General features: G+C 35.7%; 1 protein-coding gene across 9 annotated transcripts in view; it reads right to left on the minus strand.

Annotated features, from left to right (window-relative positions):
• LOC110456436 overlaps window positions 1-19,721 on the minus strand; it is a 126,254-nt gene that overhangs the window by 12,583 nt on the left and 93,950 nt on the right. For all 9 annotated transcript variants that reach the window (XR_002463584.1, XM_021507209.1, XM_021507202.1 and 6 more), the window contains 3 exons: window positions 5,413-5,760; window positions 4,612-4,980; window positions 4,191-4,367 (listed from right to left, as the gene is read on the minus strand). Coding sequence is in view for 8 of the 9 variants with exons in the window: in XM_021507202.1 (XP_021362877.1) it covers window positions 4,191-4,367; window positions 4,612-4,980; window positions 5,413-5,760 (894 nt within the window). In the remaining variant the exon portion in view is untranslated. The remainder of the gene's footprint in view (window positions 1-4,190; window positions 4,368-4,611; window positions 4,981-5,412; window positions 5,761-19,721) is intronic.

A 19,721-nucleotide genomic window follows, 5' to 3' on the forward strand; every position in this document is an offset into this window, starting at 1 on the left:
AGAAATGGGTTATATATGGAGCCTCATACAGAAATGGGTTATATATGGAGTCTGATATAGAAATGGGTGATATGGAGCCTGATACAGAAAAAGGTTATAATTATATGGAGCCTGATATAGAAATGGGTTATATATGAGTCTGATACAGAAATAGGTTATATATGGCGCCTGATATAGAAATGGGTTATATATGGAGTCTGATATAGAAATGGGTTATATATGGAGCCTGATATAGAAATGGGTTATATATGGCGCCTGATACAGAAATGGGTTATATATAGCGCCTGATACAGAAATAGGTTATATATGGCGCCTGATATAGAAATGGGTTATATATGGAGCCTGATATAGAAATGGGTTATATATGGAGCCTGATATAGAAATGGGTTATATATGGCGCCTGATACAGAAATGGGTTATATATGGAGCCTGATACAGAAATAGGTTATATATGGCGCCTGATATAGAAATAGGTTATATATAGGAGCCTGATATAGAAATGGGTTATATATGGAGCCTGATATGGAAATGGGTTATATATGGAGCCTGATATGGAAATGGGTTATATATAGGAGCCTGATACAGAAATGGATTATATATGGTGTCTGTTAGACATTGAATCTGGTCCAGAACTGTATTTGAACTGTTATATACAGATATATAGACATGGGTTATTTGAAGCTTAACAGATCACAAATTCTTTTTGGTATTAAGGAAAAAACTACTCTGAAGATGATTTTTTTCATAGATGACAGAAATAACATCATACAAATATCATAACATCAATAATGCATGTATTTACAGAATTGCACCGTCTACAGATGGTGTATCACAGAGACATTATATAGCTGTGATTTTGGAACAGGTTTTAGGGTCTGTACATAAACAGGTCTGTTACATCTCACATGTGTGTACCTTGGCAGTCTCCCATACACTGATATAGACTCATGGGGATCCATTCACACACCAGGTATCAGCCAGTAGTAGCTACAGAGCTCAACAGTTGAGTACAGGAACACCAAGGGCGCTCAGTTTGATCATCAACTAAAATGAGCCTAACCATCGAACCAACTCACTTTGGTCAAACCTAATGAGCATGTGCAGAGAAACAGGCCGTTACAATGTGCTTGTCTTGAAGACTACGTACCAACCTACACCTTTCTGCTAGTCAGATCTGGACATTGTCTTGAAGAGCATGTGTAATTATTTCAAAGCAATTTAAATTAAGGTAGTGATTGGTAATTACACACGATCACATTACTATAATGTTTCTTTTATAAACAGGCAAAGCCTGGAAACAAAGTGCAGAAACACACACAGTGTTACAGGAATATGGACAACACAACTTGTAGCATGGCAGGAAAAAGATAGGAAAGTCCAATGTATTAGTTACACGTTGTGAACAAGATGGAACGAACCTGGCTTATATACAGTGATAATCATAAATTTATCTAATTTAACTAATACACATCCAATAAATAAAATTCCCACACTGGTGACATCATCTACTCAAAATAGACTGTAATTCATACACAAAAATATACAAATAAGACTACCACAGTTGTATCCTGTGATTTGGTTTGGTTGGACCCTACAAGTTATTGGCAGGGTATGATAAAAACATGCATCAACCTTCTAGACACTTACACCTCGTTCCTTGATCTACACTGTGTATTAATTGTCTGCCAAAACAGGGATGTTTTTGATGAGCTGAAGTGAGGTCGAAGAGTACATACGAATGTTGCCGTCTAACAATGTAGTTCCTCTCCACTATACTGTCTTTACTGCACAACTTTTAGTCACTCCTAACAAGGTGTGACGTGGTCAGTTATATCACCATCATTACTGGTCAGTCAAACAACTGACTACCATCAATACGATTTAAACTAATGTTTATATTTTACTGTGATCTGAGGATGGCGGTCAACTATAAAAGGACACCTTGTGGTAACCTTGTACTCTAGGTGCTTGATAATACATGGCATCAGAGGTCACAATAAAACAGCCTTTAATAACATAGAGAAGCATAAGACTTTAAGAGTTAGTTTCAGTTCATAACTAGAACTGTCATCCAGAGGATAACTAATAACCCCGCGGATGCTGGTAGTTTATACATCATTTAGTTACTTCGACCTGGGGTTTCCGGACAAGTTATTTTGCATAATGGACCGAAACTCCCTTAAAAAGTGTTTAAATCTAAAAATAAAATGCCGGTGCACAACTACATAAGATACCGATAATTCATGCAATGTTTCAATGAAATCCACCTGTTAGTTAAGGAGTGGTTTTCCGGACAAGTTACTGCGGAGGACAGACAGACAGAAATCCAGACAGGGTGATTCCAGTATACCCCCCTAACTTCGTTGAGGGGTTATAATGAAATAGATCAATGATCTAATAAGTATTACGTATGGTCAGGTATATAGCAAAGAACACTCAAGGACTTCTTTTAAACAACTTTTAAAATCCTTGAAGATAACTTTATTTCCACACACATTAACCCATTCACCACTGAAATTTCATAATGAACTATTTCACCCTTTGAATTAGAGGAGTTCAAATGTGTCTTCAGGGGGTGAATGAGTTAAATACTAGATGACAATGGGAAACAATCATATGTGGCCAACATAACAGTTTTTGAAGTGTAAATAAGATTAAGGAGAGTTATGTTCTCTAGGCTAACCATTCTCTGTAGTCTATATAGTTATAATGTACACACAGAACTAAAATAAACCAGTCCAGCAAGACAGGAACTAAAGGATGGAGCACACAGAACTAATATAAACCAGTCCAGCAAGACAGGAACTAAAGGATGGAGCTACTAATTCAGGTTCATCAAAGTGAAGAGGAGCACCATTGGTTAAGATTCAACACTGTGAATGATGAAGCCAATAATTCAGGTTAAACACTGTGAAGTATGGAGCTAATGGTTCAGGTTGAACATGCTGAAGAATGGAGCTAATGGTTCAGGTTGAACATGACGCAGGTTGGAGCTAATGGTTCAGGGTGAACAGGTCGAACAGTGGAGCTAATGGTTCAAGTTGAACATGTCAAAGGGTGGAGCTAATGGTTCAGGTTGAACATGTCGAAGGGTGGAGCTAATGGTTCAGGTTAAACATGTCGAATGGTGGAGCTAATGGTTCAGGTTAAACATGTCGAAGGGTGGAGCTAATGGTTCAGGTTGAACATGTCGAAGGGTGGAGCTAATGGTTCAGGTTGAACATGTCGAAGGGTGGAGCTAATGGTTCAGGTTGAACATGTCGAAGGGTGGAGCTAATGGTTCAGGTTGAACATGTCGAAGGGTGGAGCTAATGGTTCAGGTTGAACATGTCGAAGGGTGGAGCTAATGGTTCAGGTTGAACATGTCGAAGGGTGGAGCTAATGGTTCAGGTTGAACATGTCGAAGGGTGGAGCTAATGGTTCAGGTTAAACATGTCGAATGGTGGAGCTAATGGTTCAGGTTAAACATGTCGAAGGGTGGAGCTAATGGTTCAGGTTGAACATGTCGAAGGGTGGAGCTAATGGTTCAGGTTTAACATGTCGAAGGGTGGAGCTAATGGTTCAGGTTGAACATGTCAAAGGGTGGAGCTAATGGTTCAGGTTGAACATGTTGAAAGGTGGAGCTAATGGTTCAGGTTGAACATGTCGAAGGATGGAGCTAATGGTTCAGGTTGAACATGTCGAAGGAAGGAGCTAATGGTTCAGTTTGAACATGTCGAAGAGTGGAGCTAATGGTTCAAGTTGAACATGTCGAAGGTTGGAGCTAATGGTTCAGGTTGAACATGTTGAAAGGGGGAGCTAAAGGTTCAGGTTGAACATGTCGAAGGATGGAGCTAATGGTTCAGGTTGAACATGTCGAACGGTGGAGCTAATGGTTCAGGTTGAACATGTCGACCGGTGGAGCTAATGGTTCAGGTTGAACATTTTGAAGGGTGGAGCTTATTGTTTAGGATGAATTTGTTGAAGGAAGGAGCTAATGGTTCAGGTTCAACCAAGTATGTAAAGGATCAAATGATGCAGGTTTTGAATGACAATGAAAAGTAATGTTATTAACATAAGCATGTTTGTCCGCTGAAAGACTCAAGGATGAGTACTTCGCAGGCAGGGAAGTATATGTTACATAGATGATTAATCAAGTCGCTAGCACCTGGATATCAGGGACGGGATGTATATGAAACCTGAATACTTACCCATATCAGGTATGAGCCGTGGAGTTGACCACCCTTTGCTAGGATATACAGTATTGTTCCCTACAGGGGGCGCTCTTGTTGGATTCTGGATCACACTGGTGTTTGTGGCTGGTCCAGCAGTGAGGGAACTGATAGCCTCTCCACAGTATAGATTCACAAAGTCTTCAGTGTTCTCGCCTTAAAATAACAACAAGTTATCACTAGTTAAACTTCTGTTAATAGATATATATTTTTCTATAGAGGACAACATCAAAAGCTTTTAGTATTTCAGTTACAAAGATAGTATAATTTTTATGTGGAGAGTAAAAAATCAAAATAATTAAGAATTAATGATTTTAGTCTTGCAAGCTTCTAAAACCTGATGAAAACACCTTCAATGCCAAATTTATTGTCAATTTTCAAACCTTTTAAGAGATCTTACTTTTGAGGTGTAGCCAAACGTAGCCACGACTGTCATTCACGTTGCTCTCCAGTTCGAGGCTGACATTGGTCACCATTCGATTGTAGATAGTACGGAACCCATACAGCCCCCCATGGCCACAGCGGATGATCTTGATCTGGCCGTAGGTGTCCTGGATACTAAGGCGCTGGGGGCAGAGCGTACTGTCCTCTGGCTGAGTGATCATGATGTCGATGGCATGGATGGACAGACCTTGGGTATAACCAGACTTGAGCACACAGCGACAGGTGTGTGGCCCTGGCACTATGGGTGAGGGGTAGTCAATATTGGACAAGTACAACTCCTTACCCCTCTTATGGTCATTGGAACAGAACCTGGCAACATCTGTGTCTGTGAAAAAAAAGTGGTTACATCTTTTAAATTATATAAAATCAAGAGAAAGTGGGTTCAGGATCTCTATTGTATATATATAGAAACATGTACAGTTCCAAGTTTGTTCTACAACACATTCAGTCTTGACAACCATGACAGACACATTTATGACATCTTATCATAAATTCTGAGGCATTGATAATTTATGGTTATGACAAGCATGATAACAATTCGAATATTTTATGCAAAATTCTGTCTACTGATATCCATGCACTTCAAGAATAATGCTCATTTGCACCTTTCGTGAATCTGAGGTTTTCATTCCCAGAGCTTGAGTAACTAGACCTCCCCCACTCCTTCCTCAAAGTCCCCCCTAATAAACTTAGAACCACTTCCTCCGTGTGAGGTAAGCTGGATTGGAGCGGAGACAACGTTGTGTGCAGAGCTTACCTGCCACACAGTCGTAGATGACGGTCATGTAGTCTGTTAGCCGCCACTCTGGGTTATCACACTCCCCTCGGGTGTTAATTTTCTTCACGTCAACCTCACAGTTCCTGTAGCCTGAACACATTATATTCAGCACATTGTACTTATCCTCGTTAAATATCAGACAGTCGTCATATGTCCGACGACAACAGTCACTCTTATGCTTACGTCCCCTGTCTGCACATTTGCGGTCAGACTTGACACCATAAAACAGTCTTTTGATGGCTATCTTGTGACCCAACGGACATCCCAACTCCATTGTCTCCCGGGAACAGCCACTGACAAATATGTTCTGGACGCTGGCACTGGACACTAAAAAACAGAAAAGACAAATTACGATAAACATCTCAAACGTGATATATTGGTTAATTTCTAGCTGATACAAATAAATGTATTAATGATTGCATTCTGTTTGTGGAAATTCTTGCATTAATAAAAAAAGTTGTGTAGCTTCCTATAACACATTGGAAACCAGTCGGTGCTTTTTCCACTAGGTCCTGTAATACATCAAGGGATATGAAAGCAACTAATAAGCTAACGCTCTTATAAGACTATATACTTTTCAGTCTTATGTCAACACCACTTTGATGAAGGTCCATCATATATGTGTATTTTATAAGATAGCTCCATGATTTATAGATCCCAGTGAACCATATATGTGTATTTTATAAGATAGCTCCATGATTTATAGATCCCAGTGAACCATATATGTTTATTGACCATCCATCGGAAACAGTTCGGAATGTTTGTAAAGCAAAGATTCTTTTCAAGTATCTACCATCGTATGACATTGCCGCTATATAACCCTACCAAATTCAGTTAGCATTCATAAGCTATAAATGCCATGGACCGATAGTTGACGTCATCATTATTATGACATCATAATTGTTACGTTGGATACCACTGACCCTCCCAGGGTGATGGCTGTTCTTAATTATTTGCACAAGCATACACGATCCATGCATTATTTGAACTAAATGCTGAATAAAAATAATTGCAATTGATTTATTGTGAGATGAACAGATTCAAAAAATTGTGAATATAAGTATTGATTTTAGTTACCATTCACAGGCAATATGATTTCCAACTGGACAAAGCCAAATCCAAGTTGAAGCGCTATAGGGCACTCCATTGAATTCGCCTTTGTCCAATTGGCATTCATATTGTCAACTGAAAGCAGTTCAATGCCTTAGTGTCCTTACTGTGTAGTACATACTTTACAAGTCTGCCTTATTTGAAAAAAGCCTTCTTAAACTTCACCCTTGATTTCGACTTTTGAAATGAGCAGCATTCCTAACATCTTGGATTTTAGTCATATTCAATTAGAATAACTTCAACTTCAAAAGTTTACACTATTACCTCAATCAGGGTTGTTGGTAAGCTAAATTTGATAAGTATATTGTAATGTTGTTCTCAGACAAAATTACTTCAAAGTAGCCATAAACTGTCATAAGTACAGTGCACTCAGGAATATTCCATGGAAATACAGCTGTTTTAAAATAGCATAATATGAATGACAATTTTCATTTCTTTTAAATTTAATAATACTTCCAAATTATTTCTATTCAAAGATAAATAATCATTTGAATCAGTTTGTATTGAATTATTTTGTTCAATACCCATTTCCTGTTACTGTTTTGTTTGGTCAAAATATTTCCTCTTGATGAATAATTGTTATCTCTTCTGGTCAATATTCCAGAGTAAGGAAAGTGTCAAGTAGAAGACGTTCTTTGGTGTGACGTGTACTTTATCATAGATTAGGATAAGAAAAAATGGTGACGTACAGTAAAAAATTGTTTCGGTACATTTCAATATTATGTGAACATAAACGACATTTAACACATGTACATAAATGACAATTTGTTGTTCGAGAATAGCTATTAGTAAAAATATTGCCCAATGAAAATGATCTAAAACCATGAAAGTTTAGATAAAATCGTCAAAGTCACAATCAATTTACAATAAAAGGTTTTTTCATATCACAGACAGCAGTTTTATTGGAGGTTTCTAGAGTGAAATTGATCACCCAAGTAATGTGCTAACCATATACGTCCTTATAGGTCTGGCATATTCTCTACAAAGTGAAATCTGAAGTGGTTAGTCCTTCTCATACTCTACTGAAAAGTTATAAGTTTTATGGTCTAAATTAGTTGCCAACAATTAACTAAAACAATTGAAAATTTAATTCTCTGAAGAGCTCTTTATTCCCTGTCACAACCAATTAAACAGACATTTAAACATCAAACACTTGTACATAGTTTCTGGGCCGTATCAGACCTTTTAATAACGCACTGAGTCACTGTTCTAGGGTCGTTTTAATGGTGTAAGAAAATTGCCAATCATCTAACAGAAGGAAGATAAAAACTTTACCAATATGCCAGCACTTTATGTTTTCATGGTGTTTTTTTGTTGATTTTCTGTGTTTTTCGGTATTTTTTTTTATCTTGATTTTTAAGTTTTTTGTAGTTCTGAGTTTTAAATGGCCAATTTCATTGTGATACGATTGAAAATCTCTTCCAAATGGATAATAATTCTACAAGAACTACAGAATGTCTTTGTTTTGTGTCAATAGTAGTCGTAGACTAATGGTATGACGTCGACAACCATGAGTTGCATGAACAAGTATCCCCTTAAGACTTAGTATATATGTACCTGTCATGACATATATGGGTCGATACATTTGTAAGTAATCTTTGCTTTAACTTCAGTAATCCTTGGAATCAATGTACAGCATGCATGGTAAGTGAATTTATGTCAACCGTGTGAAACTGTATTTAATTGTTTTTGAACTTATCTTTTGAATTTGATTTCACTTACAGGATTTCTTTTTGAAATTTCAGAACTACAGTGATGCTGGAATAACAATTTAATCTTAATATGTTATGTCATTCAAATGGTAAAATATGGCTAAAAACCAGGGGGAGACAATCGTTATAGCATTGTGTCAGATAATTATACAAGCACCTATTATTGTTACATGTAACATTGCAATATTAATGTAATGCAAGCCAGTTTCCATAGTAACAGTACACAGTAGTTTTCTTGTATGCAATCATATTTACTATGTACTAGAACACAGTTTCAAAATTCTACAGTCTTTTATCATTAAACACCCATGGTAAAAATGTGATGAGAATGCTTTAGCAAACGCCCCAAAGTATATCAATATCAACTTCTGTTCAATGCTTTATATTTGTCAGAAAGCTACTTTCATTACTGGTAATGATATTCTGTATCCAATCTTTCCTTCAGAATGTCAAACTAAGGTCAAACAATTGCTGTATATATAACTGTGATTTACAGACTTGTTTATAGCTATAACCTTGGTCAATAGACCTGAGAGGTTCCATGTACTCTGAGAAAGATATAGCTTCCAAAGTGCTGACAGTCAAATACAAAAAGACATGATTCATCACGAAATAAATTTCAAATTTCTGACAAGGGATATAATTTATATTTGTAAAACTAACTGACTGCCATTAAAAAATACACAGGGTGTAGTTTCTGCTTTGATGTAAATTATCCCCACACTTCTCATTAACATTTTCTGACCTCCTGTGCCCTTTGACCTAAATTTGTGTCAGGATGACATTTGACCTTTGAACTTCATGTCAGGAAGTGGATGGCAGATACAAGATATGGTTGCTGTGATAAGAAATGTGGGGGTGGATCTCCACAGGTTAGGAAATGAGATTTATTTTTTATCTGACAGATTCATCCAATTTCCTACCACATGATACGGTAAGTATATCTTTCAAGAGAGGTAACATTTAGGTCTATAAATAGAAAAAACTGTCAGTAGCCAAACTTCATTAGTGTTTTCTATGGAGGGATCATATATCTATTCACTAGAATTTCACCAATTACACACATTAACAAAGATCAGAAATTTCTAATTTGTTAAATCTGATAAAATTTGTAAGGCTGTGTAATCAATCAGAAATTAAACCAGGAACTTGCATGTACTTAAATGACTTGAAGTGACCCAGTCATACTGACGTCCCCAGTAACAGGAGGTTGGTAATAGGAAGCATGGGTGAAATCAAACCCGGAGATGCCAGCTGCTGTTCAGTTGTTTCCTAGTTTCAAAGAAGCCTTAATATCTCCAAAATTGTTTCTAGATTTCCTTGTAAGCCTTATACCTTAATTTCTATAATAATAGTCTCCGCCCAAACATTTCTACAACAATTACTTTCAGATCTACACCTCCCAAACATTTCTTCAACAATTACTTTCAGATCTACTCCACCAAAACATTTCTTCAACAATTACTTTCAGATCTACTCCTCCCAAACCTTTCTTCAACAATTGCTTTTGAGCTGTCCCCCTATCAGACCTTTACAATTTCCTCCTCCTTTTAGAGGTCCCTATATAGGAGTCAAATAGATCTACTCTACAATCATTCTGAGACATCTCCTGTCTCCCCTCTGGTACTACAATGTTTTGTAGTCAAACTGATTGAAACTGTCTGTATAATAACAGTATTCAGAGACGGCCTGATGACGATGCCATTTAAGTTGCCTGGGAAGCTCCAGGATCAATTCAAGATAACCCCATAGGCCAGTATACCTGTGGTTTACACTACCATATATATACTCTATGTAGATAACCCCATAGATCAGTATACCTTTGGTTTACACTACCATATATATGCTCTATGTAGATAACCCCATAGGCCAGTATACCTGTGGTATACACTACCATATATATACTATATGTAGATAACCCCATAGACCAGTTTACCTTTGGTTTACACTACCATATATATACTCTATGTAGATAACCCAATAGGCCAGTATACCTTTGGTTTACACTATCCATATATATAAACTCCATGTAGGCCAGTATACCTGTGGTTTACACTACCATATATATACGCTATGTAGATAACCCAATAGGCCGGTATACCTTTGGTTTCCACTATCCATATATATATACTCCATGTAGGCCAGTATACCTGCGGTTTACACTACCATTTATATACTCTATGTAGATAACCCCATAGGCCAGTATACCTGTGGCTTACACTACCATATATATATTCTATGTATGCCAGTATACCTGTGGTTTGCACTACCATATATATATTCTATGTATGCCAGTATACCTGTGGCTTACACTACCATATATATGCTCTATGTAGATAACCCAATAGGCCAGTATACCTGCGGTTTACACTACCATTTATATACTCTATGTAGATAACCCAATAGGCCAGTATACCTGCGGTTTACACTACCATTTATATACTCTATGTAGATAACCCAATAGGCCAGTATACCTTTGGTTTACCCTACCATATATATACGCTATGTAGATAACCCAATAGGCCGGTATACCTTTGGTTTACCCTATCCATATATATAAACTCCATGTAGGCCAATATACCTGTGGTTTACACTACCATATATATACTCTATGTAGATAACGTACCCCATAGACCAGTATACCTGTGGTTTACACTACCAAATATATACTCTATGTAGCAGAATCATCTATTTTAGCATGTAATTATTAGACTATCAAGTCACAGGTAATTAATTGACCAGTTACATGTAATTAACTGACTTGTTACATGTAATTAACTGACTATTATAAGTAACATGTTATTAATTAACTACATGTAATTATACATGTAATTAATTGACTAGTTACATGTATTTAACTGATTATTATAAGTAACATGTTATTAACTAACTAGTTACCTGTAATTAACTGACTTTGGTTACATGTCATTAACTGAGTTAATTGACTGTAGTTAATACCCTTACATGTATATGTTTTATAAACTGACTTTCAGTTTTGTTTCATAGAAATGATGCCCCATTCATTTTTTTTTGTATTCCAACATTTTTTAAACTTTATCTTTGTACATAACTGTTCATTAAATAGAAATCTCACATCAGTATACATTTCGCATCAAATATGATTCTGGTACATACATTTGTATTTTGCATCACTTAAAGGGTTCTTGATACTGAAGATAGATATACCAAATACTGTACAAAAATAATTCAAACGAGTTAAGATATATGCTAGACATATACTAACTAGTATATAAGTGGTTCAATACCACTGTACATTGCCATTCCTACAGGTATACCTACATCCTATAACATCCCATAATGAAGACAAAATTCAATTTTAAGTCTTTTGCAATATATGGCCTAAAATGAAGATAACATTTGTATACGTAATGATGTCTTAAAGCCTTTACTGGTTGCTAGGAAACCAAATCACGCTGTCAATATCAGACTTTTAAATGGTGCAAGTCCATTAAAATGTCTTCAGAATGAATAGTTAGATGCAAATGTATAAAATAAAGCTGTTTTCCTTGGTAACAGGAAGATGTTTAAGAAAATTGGGGGTAATTTGGAAAGTGAATATCTTGTAAGGCAGTCCTTTATTCATACAGACATATACACTGAAACTTTCAGAAATGTACAGTGAAACCTACGCCAATATTACACTGCAACTAATGCGCAACAAAGTCACACTATATATAGCATTCTAACTTCATGAAATTTACAATAAAGGTATTATGTAGTTTTCTGTAGTCCTCATGTATGAGTCATGTACCAGCTGTATGTTGATGGTAAATATCTTGCAGGCTTTAAAAACAGTACCTGCTGAGTTTCACGGTAATGGGAGCCAGCAATAGTATATAGGATCACAATGGTATAGGATCACAATAATATAGGATCACAATAGTATAGGATCACAATGGTATAGGATCACAATGGTATAGGATCACAATAATATAGGATCACAATGGTATAGGATCACAATAGTATAGGATCACAATGGTATAGGATCACAATAGTATAGGATCACAATGGTAGGATCACAATGGTATAGGATCACAATGGTATAGGATCACAATAGTATAGGATCACAATAGTATAGGATCACAATAGTATAGGATCACAATGGTATAGGATCACAATGGTATAGGATCACAATGGTATAGGATCACAATGGTATAGGATCACAATAGTATAGGATCACAATGGTATAGGATCACAATAGTATAGGATCACAATGGTATAGGATCACAATAGTATAGGATCACAATGGTAGGATCACAATGGTATAGGATCACAATGGTATAGGATCACAATATTAAAGGATCACAATAGTATAGGATCACAATAGTATAGGATCACAATATTAAAGGATCACAATGGTATAGGATCACAATGGTATAGGATCACAATGGTATAGGATCACAATAATATAGGATCACAATAGTATAGGATCACAATGGTAGGATCACAATGGTATAGGATCACAATGGTATAGGATCACAATATTAAAGGATCACAATAGTATAGGATCACAATAGTATAGGATCACAATATTAAAGGATCACAATGGTATAGGATCACAATGGTATAGGATCACAATGGTATAGGATCACAATAGTATAGGATCACAATAGTATAGGATCACAATGGTATAGGATCACTCAAGATGACTCCAAAGCAGGATGTGTTTACATAATGCATTCTCTAAACACTAATGTGCTTACCAAGCAAATTAAGATTTCTTCAAACCAAAGTTATTAAATTTGTCAAATCTTTTACAAAATATGAATTTTGTCACATCTTTTCCAAACATTTAAGTGTGTCCCAGTAAATTAGTGAGAACTATAAGTCTAATGTAGGTAACTGTTCATTTTCTGAAGACTTTTTTAGCCATTCAATGATAGGATGTGTGAGTCAAAACTGTTTTATTGAAAATTAAACAGCCATTCCCTAACTGCTAACTCTATAGTCTTTTTTTACAAATCATCAGTGAAAGTGATATTAATTACCTGGGGGTTGGGGTGGGGTGGGGTCATGAGGTGACTGCACAGCCTGGGATCACTATACACTAGGTTCATTTTACATGTTGGTGGCTTTACTGCAACCACAAAAAACGCTGGAGTAAATACTGAGTAAAGTAAAAAACTTGATTCTATATTAGTATATTCTATATTAGTATATTCTATATAAGTATTCTATATTAGTATATTCTATATTAGTATATTCTATATTAGTAATCAGCTGACACATTTCTTATGTCATTATATATAGAGGGTCTAACATAAGTGTCCATGTCATATATTGAATTTATTTAATTAGTTCAAACATTTGATATGAAACAAGCCTTTTTTACAAAAAAAACCCCAGATCTTTAATTTCACATTTGGGGTGATGGGCTAAGTCTTAAAAGTTTGGAGCTCTCTTAATTCTCCAGGTAAATCCATATGAATGTACATGTAGATATAAAGATCACCGGGGCAAAGATATACTTTACGGTACCTACATTTTCAGTGGGACATGTTTATGTGGACTACTGTCTGCTTGGCTGTCCTGTAAGACATTGACATTGTAGCACAAACTGAAAACAACAAACATTTTTGTCTGGGTCTGCGATGCCGTCTCAAGAGTTTACTTGCGCATGTCTTTTATATTATTAAGACATCACCACTTAAGTTACTGGTTCCACAGGATGTTAAATGTCATCACTCACTCGGTTACTGGTCCCACAGGACATAAAATGTCATCACTGGTTACTGGTCCCACAGGTCATTAAATGTCATCATTTGTTACTGGTCCCACAGGATGTTTGATGTCATCACTGGTTACTGGTTCCACAGGATGTTAAATGTCATCACTAGTTACTGGTCCCACAGGACGTTGAATGTTGTTACTGGTTACTGGTCCCACAGGACATAAAATGTTATCACTGGTTACTGGTCCCACAGGTCATTAAATGTCATCATTTGTTACTGGTCCCACAGGATGTTTAATGTCATCACTGGTTACTGGTCCCAGGTCATAAAATGTCATCACTGGTTACTGGTCCCACAGGATGTTAAATGTCATCACTGGTTACTGGTCCCACAGGATGTTTAATGTCATCACTGGTTACTGGTTCCACAGGATGTTAAATGTTGTTACTAGTTACTGGTCCCACAGGACGTTGAATGTTGTTACTGGTTACTGGTCCAACAGGATGTTAAATGTTGTCACTGCATCACTGGTTACTGGTTCCACAGGATGTTTAATGTCATCACTGGTTATTGGTCCCACAGGATGTTTAATGTCATCACTGGTTACTGGTTCCACAGGATGTTGAATGTTGTTACTAGTTACTGGTCCCACAGGATGTTGAATGTTGTTACTGGTTACTGGTCCCACAGGATGTTAAATGTTGTCACTGCATCACTGGTTACTGGTTCCACAAAATGTTTAATGTCATCACTGGTTACTGGTCCCACAGGATGTTGAATGTTGTTACTGGTTACTGGTCCCACAGGATGTTAAATGTTGTCACTTGTCCCACAGAACACTGGCTACTTGTCCTATGTAATGTTATATGTTTCCACACCTTCCTTGTGCCTGTAGCCCTGACATACTAACAATATACATGTATCTTTCCAATACTCTGTCAGTCGATCTCTAATGACAATTTCTGGTTTACACAAATGTCTGCGGTAATTGCTAATTTAACAAGTTAGGCAAAAAAGGCACCCTCGTTACTCATGAATTATGTATGTGTACTGACACCCTGGAAGACTTGTCATATAGAACCATTACACCTGTCTATGGTCTAATAAACCATCAACTGGTCTACTACAGCAAACCCATACTATCTAATGGTAAAATATACTCATTACGAACATACATTGTTTACCTTGTGAATTTGTGTTAGCTTGAGATCTTGTTACTTGTAGTACCAGGTATTTTCATTATATAAATACTAAACCCCTTAAACTCCGCCCATTAAACCACTCCCCTTAACACTAAACTCCGCCCATTAAACCACTCCCCTTAACACTAAACTCCGCCCATTAAACCACTCCCTTTAACACTAAACTCCGTCCATTAAACCACTCCCCTTAACACTAAACTCCGCCTATTAAACCACTCCCCTTAACACTAAACTCCGCCCATTAAACCACTCCCCTTAACACTAAACTCCGCCCATTAAACCACTCCCCTTATGAAAGGTTCTATAGGTTTGATACTTGCAGATGACTTTCTACTTTTGATACAAAGACCTACTTTGGACAGGAATTTAATCCCAATTGAACAGTATTTATAAACTTTTTTCTTCAAGATATATAAAGTTTGACATAGAGATAATAAACCTAATCAAAAGTCTAGTAAGAATTACATTCCAGTGTGAAGCTACTACTACAAATATGCTCAAACTGGAGTAATCACACAGCAAGCTTTCAGTAATAAATCTGTCTCAGCATGTACACCTTGGTCCTGACTGCAATTTCTGGTATGTACATGTACACCTTGATTCTGACTGCAATGTTTGGTATGTACATGTACACCTTGATCCTGACTGCAATGTTTGGTATGTACATGTACACATTGATCCAGACTGCAATGTTTGGTATGTACATGTACACATTGATCCTGACTGCAATGGTTGGTATGTACATGTACACCTTGATTCTGACTGCAATGTTTGGTATGTACATGTACACCTTGATCCTGACTGCAATGTTTGGTATGTACATGTACACCTTGATCCTGACTGCAATGTTTGGTATGTTCATGTACACCTTGATCCTGACTGCAATGTTTGGTATGTACATGAACACCTTGATTCTGACTGCAATGTTTGGTATGTACATGTACACCTTGATCCTGACTGTAATGTTTGGTATGTTCATGTACCCCTTGATCCTGACTGCAATGTTTGGTCTGTACATGTACACCTTGATCCTTACTGCAATGTTTGGTATGTACATGTACGCCTTGATTCTGACTGCAATGTTTGGTATGTTCATGTACACCTTGATCCTGACTGTAATGTTTGGTATGTTCATGTACACCTTGATCCTGATTGCAATGTTTGGTATGTACATGAACACCTTGGTTCTGACTGCCATGCTTGGTATGTACATGTACACCTTGATCCTGACTGCAATGGTCTCTATGTACATGTATACGTAGGCCTGACGGTATCACTTTGATTCATAAACTCTAAACTTAAAGGTTTGTGCTAAACAGCAAACAATTTGTCCTTATTTATTACTTTAAACATAAACAATTTATTTTCAATCTACTTAAACAAAAGACCATGATTGGTAAAACCAGGGTAACCCAAAGGATTGGTAAAGGGTATACATAGGTAGCTAGCCCATAGGGCTATTTGCTCATTGATATTGTTTTTTCTTTATAATGGTGTAATCTATATATACTGATGGTGTATTATCTATATATACTGATGGTGTATTATCTATATATACTGATGGTGTAATCTATATATACTGATGGTGTAACCTATATACAGTAATGGTGTATTATCTATATATACTGATGGTGTATTATCTATATATACTGATGGTGTATTCTATATATACTGATGGTGTAACCTATATACAGTAATGGTGTATTATCTATATATACTGATGGTGTATTATCTATATATACTGATGGTGTATTATCTATATATACTGATGGTGTAATCTATATATACTGATGGTGTATTATCTATATATACTGATGGTGTAATCTATATATACTGATGGTGTATTATCTATATATACTGATGGTGTATTATCTATATATACTGATGGTGTATTATCTATATATACTGATGGTGTATTATCTATATATACTGATGGTGTATTATCTATATATACTGATGGTGTATTATCTATATATACTGATGGTGTATTATCTATATATACTGATGGTGTATTATCTATATATACTGATGGTGTATTATCTATATATACTGATGGTGTATTATCTATATATACTGATGGTGTATTATCTATATATACTGATGGTGTATTATCTATATATACTGATGGTGTATTATCTATATATACTGATGGTGTATTATCTATATATACTGATGGTGTATTATCTATATATACTGATGGTGTATTATCTATATATACTGATGGTGTATTATCTATATATACTGATGGTGTATAATCTATATATACTGATGGTGTATTATCTATATATACTGATGGTATATTATCTATATATACTGATGGTGTATTATCTATATATACTGATGGTGTAATCTATATATACTGATGGTGTAATCTATATATACTGATGGTATATTATCTATATATACTGATGGTGTATTATCTATATATACTGTTGGTGTTATCTATTCATACTGATGGTGTAATCTATATATACAGTATATATACCAATGGTGTAATATTCATATATACTAATGGTGTAATCTATCTATACAATTAAATCTCCTTGTTTTACCCAAAGTATGAACATTTCTATAAAAGTGCTGATAGGTTGCCTCGACACTGTATTGAGTGATTGTGGTGCCACTGTTTTTTTCATGTGAGCTTAAAAAATGTACAGTTAACTACTCTTTTTTTTTTTTTAATTTACATTGACCCCAATGTTATGCCAACTAAATTCCTGTTTATTGATTGGGTATAACTATTCAATAAATGTCTGGAGGATTCAAGTCTGCTATATTTCCTTTTTTAAATTCATAGATGTTACATCCCTGAATGTAATAACTCAGTCCTTTAACATGCTAAAGCACTTCAAAGAGATTCACGATTCTTCTCCAAGGAGAAAACAGTTTAAAATTTTAGATTTTTTCTTGAAAATGTGTAGAAATTGAAATGATTAAAACAGTCAATAAATCTCTATGTGTTCTCACTTCAGACATGTACATTAATCATTCTGCCAAAACCACAGTAAATTTTCTATCTCTCAGTAACTGAATCTATAATTTTCCTGTACTTCAATTATCACATAATGATAAGTTTCTGGCATTACACACCATGCTGGCACATATACTTGAGCCTTAGAATACACTGCTACCAAACAAAACTACCTAACACTTTCTGATCTTACGTAAATCATTTTGTTTACCATGAAAAAGTAAAAAAAATCTTCATATCACATTGTTGTAGTAAAAGATCCATTTATCAAATTGCTGAATTGAATTGCATTTAAACACACAAATGGTCTCCTTGTGTTACATACAATGTAAACTGATCCCTATTGTTATAAACAATGTAAATTATACGTTCATCTCTGTGTTATGCATATGTACAATGTATGTTCATCACTAATTGTTACCATCAATTATACATTGCAAATTAATGCCTTGTTTACATGTAATTTTACATTCATCACTTGTGTAACATACAATGTAAGTTTCATGTTCATCACTGGTGTTGCAAAGTAATTTTTACGTTCATCAACAGTGTTACATTAAGTGTACATTGTACATTTATCACTTATGTTGCATAATGTAAGTTGTATGTTCATCACTGGAGTTACATAAAATACACATTATATCAACATCCCAGCAGATAGTAAGTATTATAGGGGTTCCGGGGATCCCTACTCTTTGAAGGAGTGCTGCGACAGGTCATCATGTTTATTTAACTCAAGTTATAGTCATTGTATAAAGACAGTGTTTTCGAGTGTCTTTTACAATTTGAAAATTGTTACCTGCTAGTGAGTAATCAGAAATGTTTACCAACAGGTTAATTCAATGATTCGGAGTGAGAAAACCTAGCTATGGTGGTTGTGGGAGAAGTGGTATTCAGAGAGTTATCAGCAATGCTACAACGTTGATCAATGAAAATGCACCAGTCAGCCCAGTAAAATTGCCATTTAACCTTTTTCTGAATCTCTTCACAGAATGAAAAAATAAAATATTTCTCCATTAGATTACAAAGAACAAGTCTGACACAATCTTTACCCTGGTATATTGATACAGTAAATAGCATGTCACTTACTCCTTAGCTGTCACTGTCAATAATTTACACCGTCAGTTGTGGGTAATTGTAGATTTGAGAAACACTTAACCTCCTAAATGTAGTATGCTATATCACGATTTTAAATTAAAACTTATTTTCAAAACACGTTGGCACTCTTTATCATCCAGCTGTTGTGGGAAGACTGTCTTTGATTCCAACAAGCTCCACCCAAATTCTGTTTAAACGTCTCCGACATGAAAAAGGGAAATCAATTTGAAGAAGAACAAAGTCCTTGAGAGTGGCCCATCCATTCCATGTTGTGTAACTGTACAGGGAGATAGTAAACCGGTACAAACACAAGCTCAGCAGTAATGGAACATAATCGGGGTTCATGAACACTTTAGACTTATCAAGCATTTCCTCTGTGAAGAAATAAAATGAAGTCTCAAGGTAATCCTGTTGATGATTCTGCTGAAGTTAAGACTTAAGGTTTAAAGTTTGTTGCTTTGTCATCCATTGTTTGCTACAGGTTTTAAACCTATTCAATGAG

The sequence above is a fragment of the Mizuhopecten yessoensis genome, unplaced genomic scaffold (assembly GCF_002113885.1).
Source record: "Mizuhopecten yessoensis strain PY_sf001 unplaced genomic scaffold, ASM211388v2 scaffold8745, whole genome shotgun sequence".
NCBI lineage: Eukaryota > Metazoa > Mollusca > Bivalvia > Pectinida > Pectinidae > Mizuhopecten > Mizuhopecten yessoensis.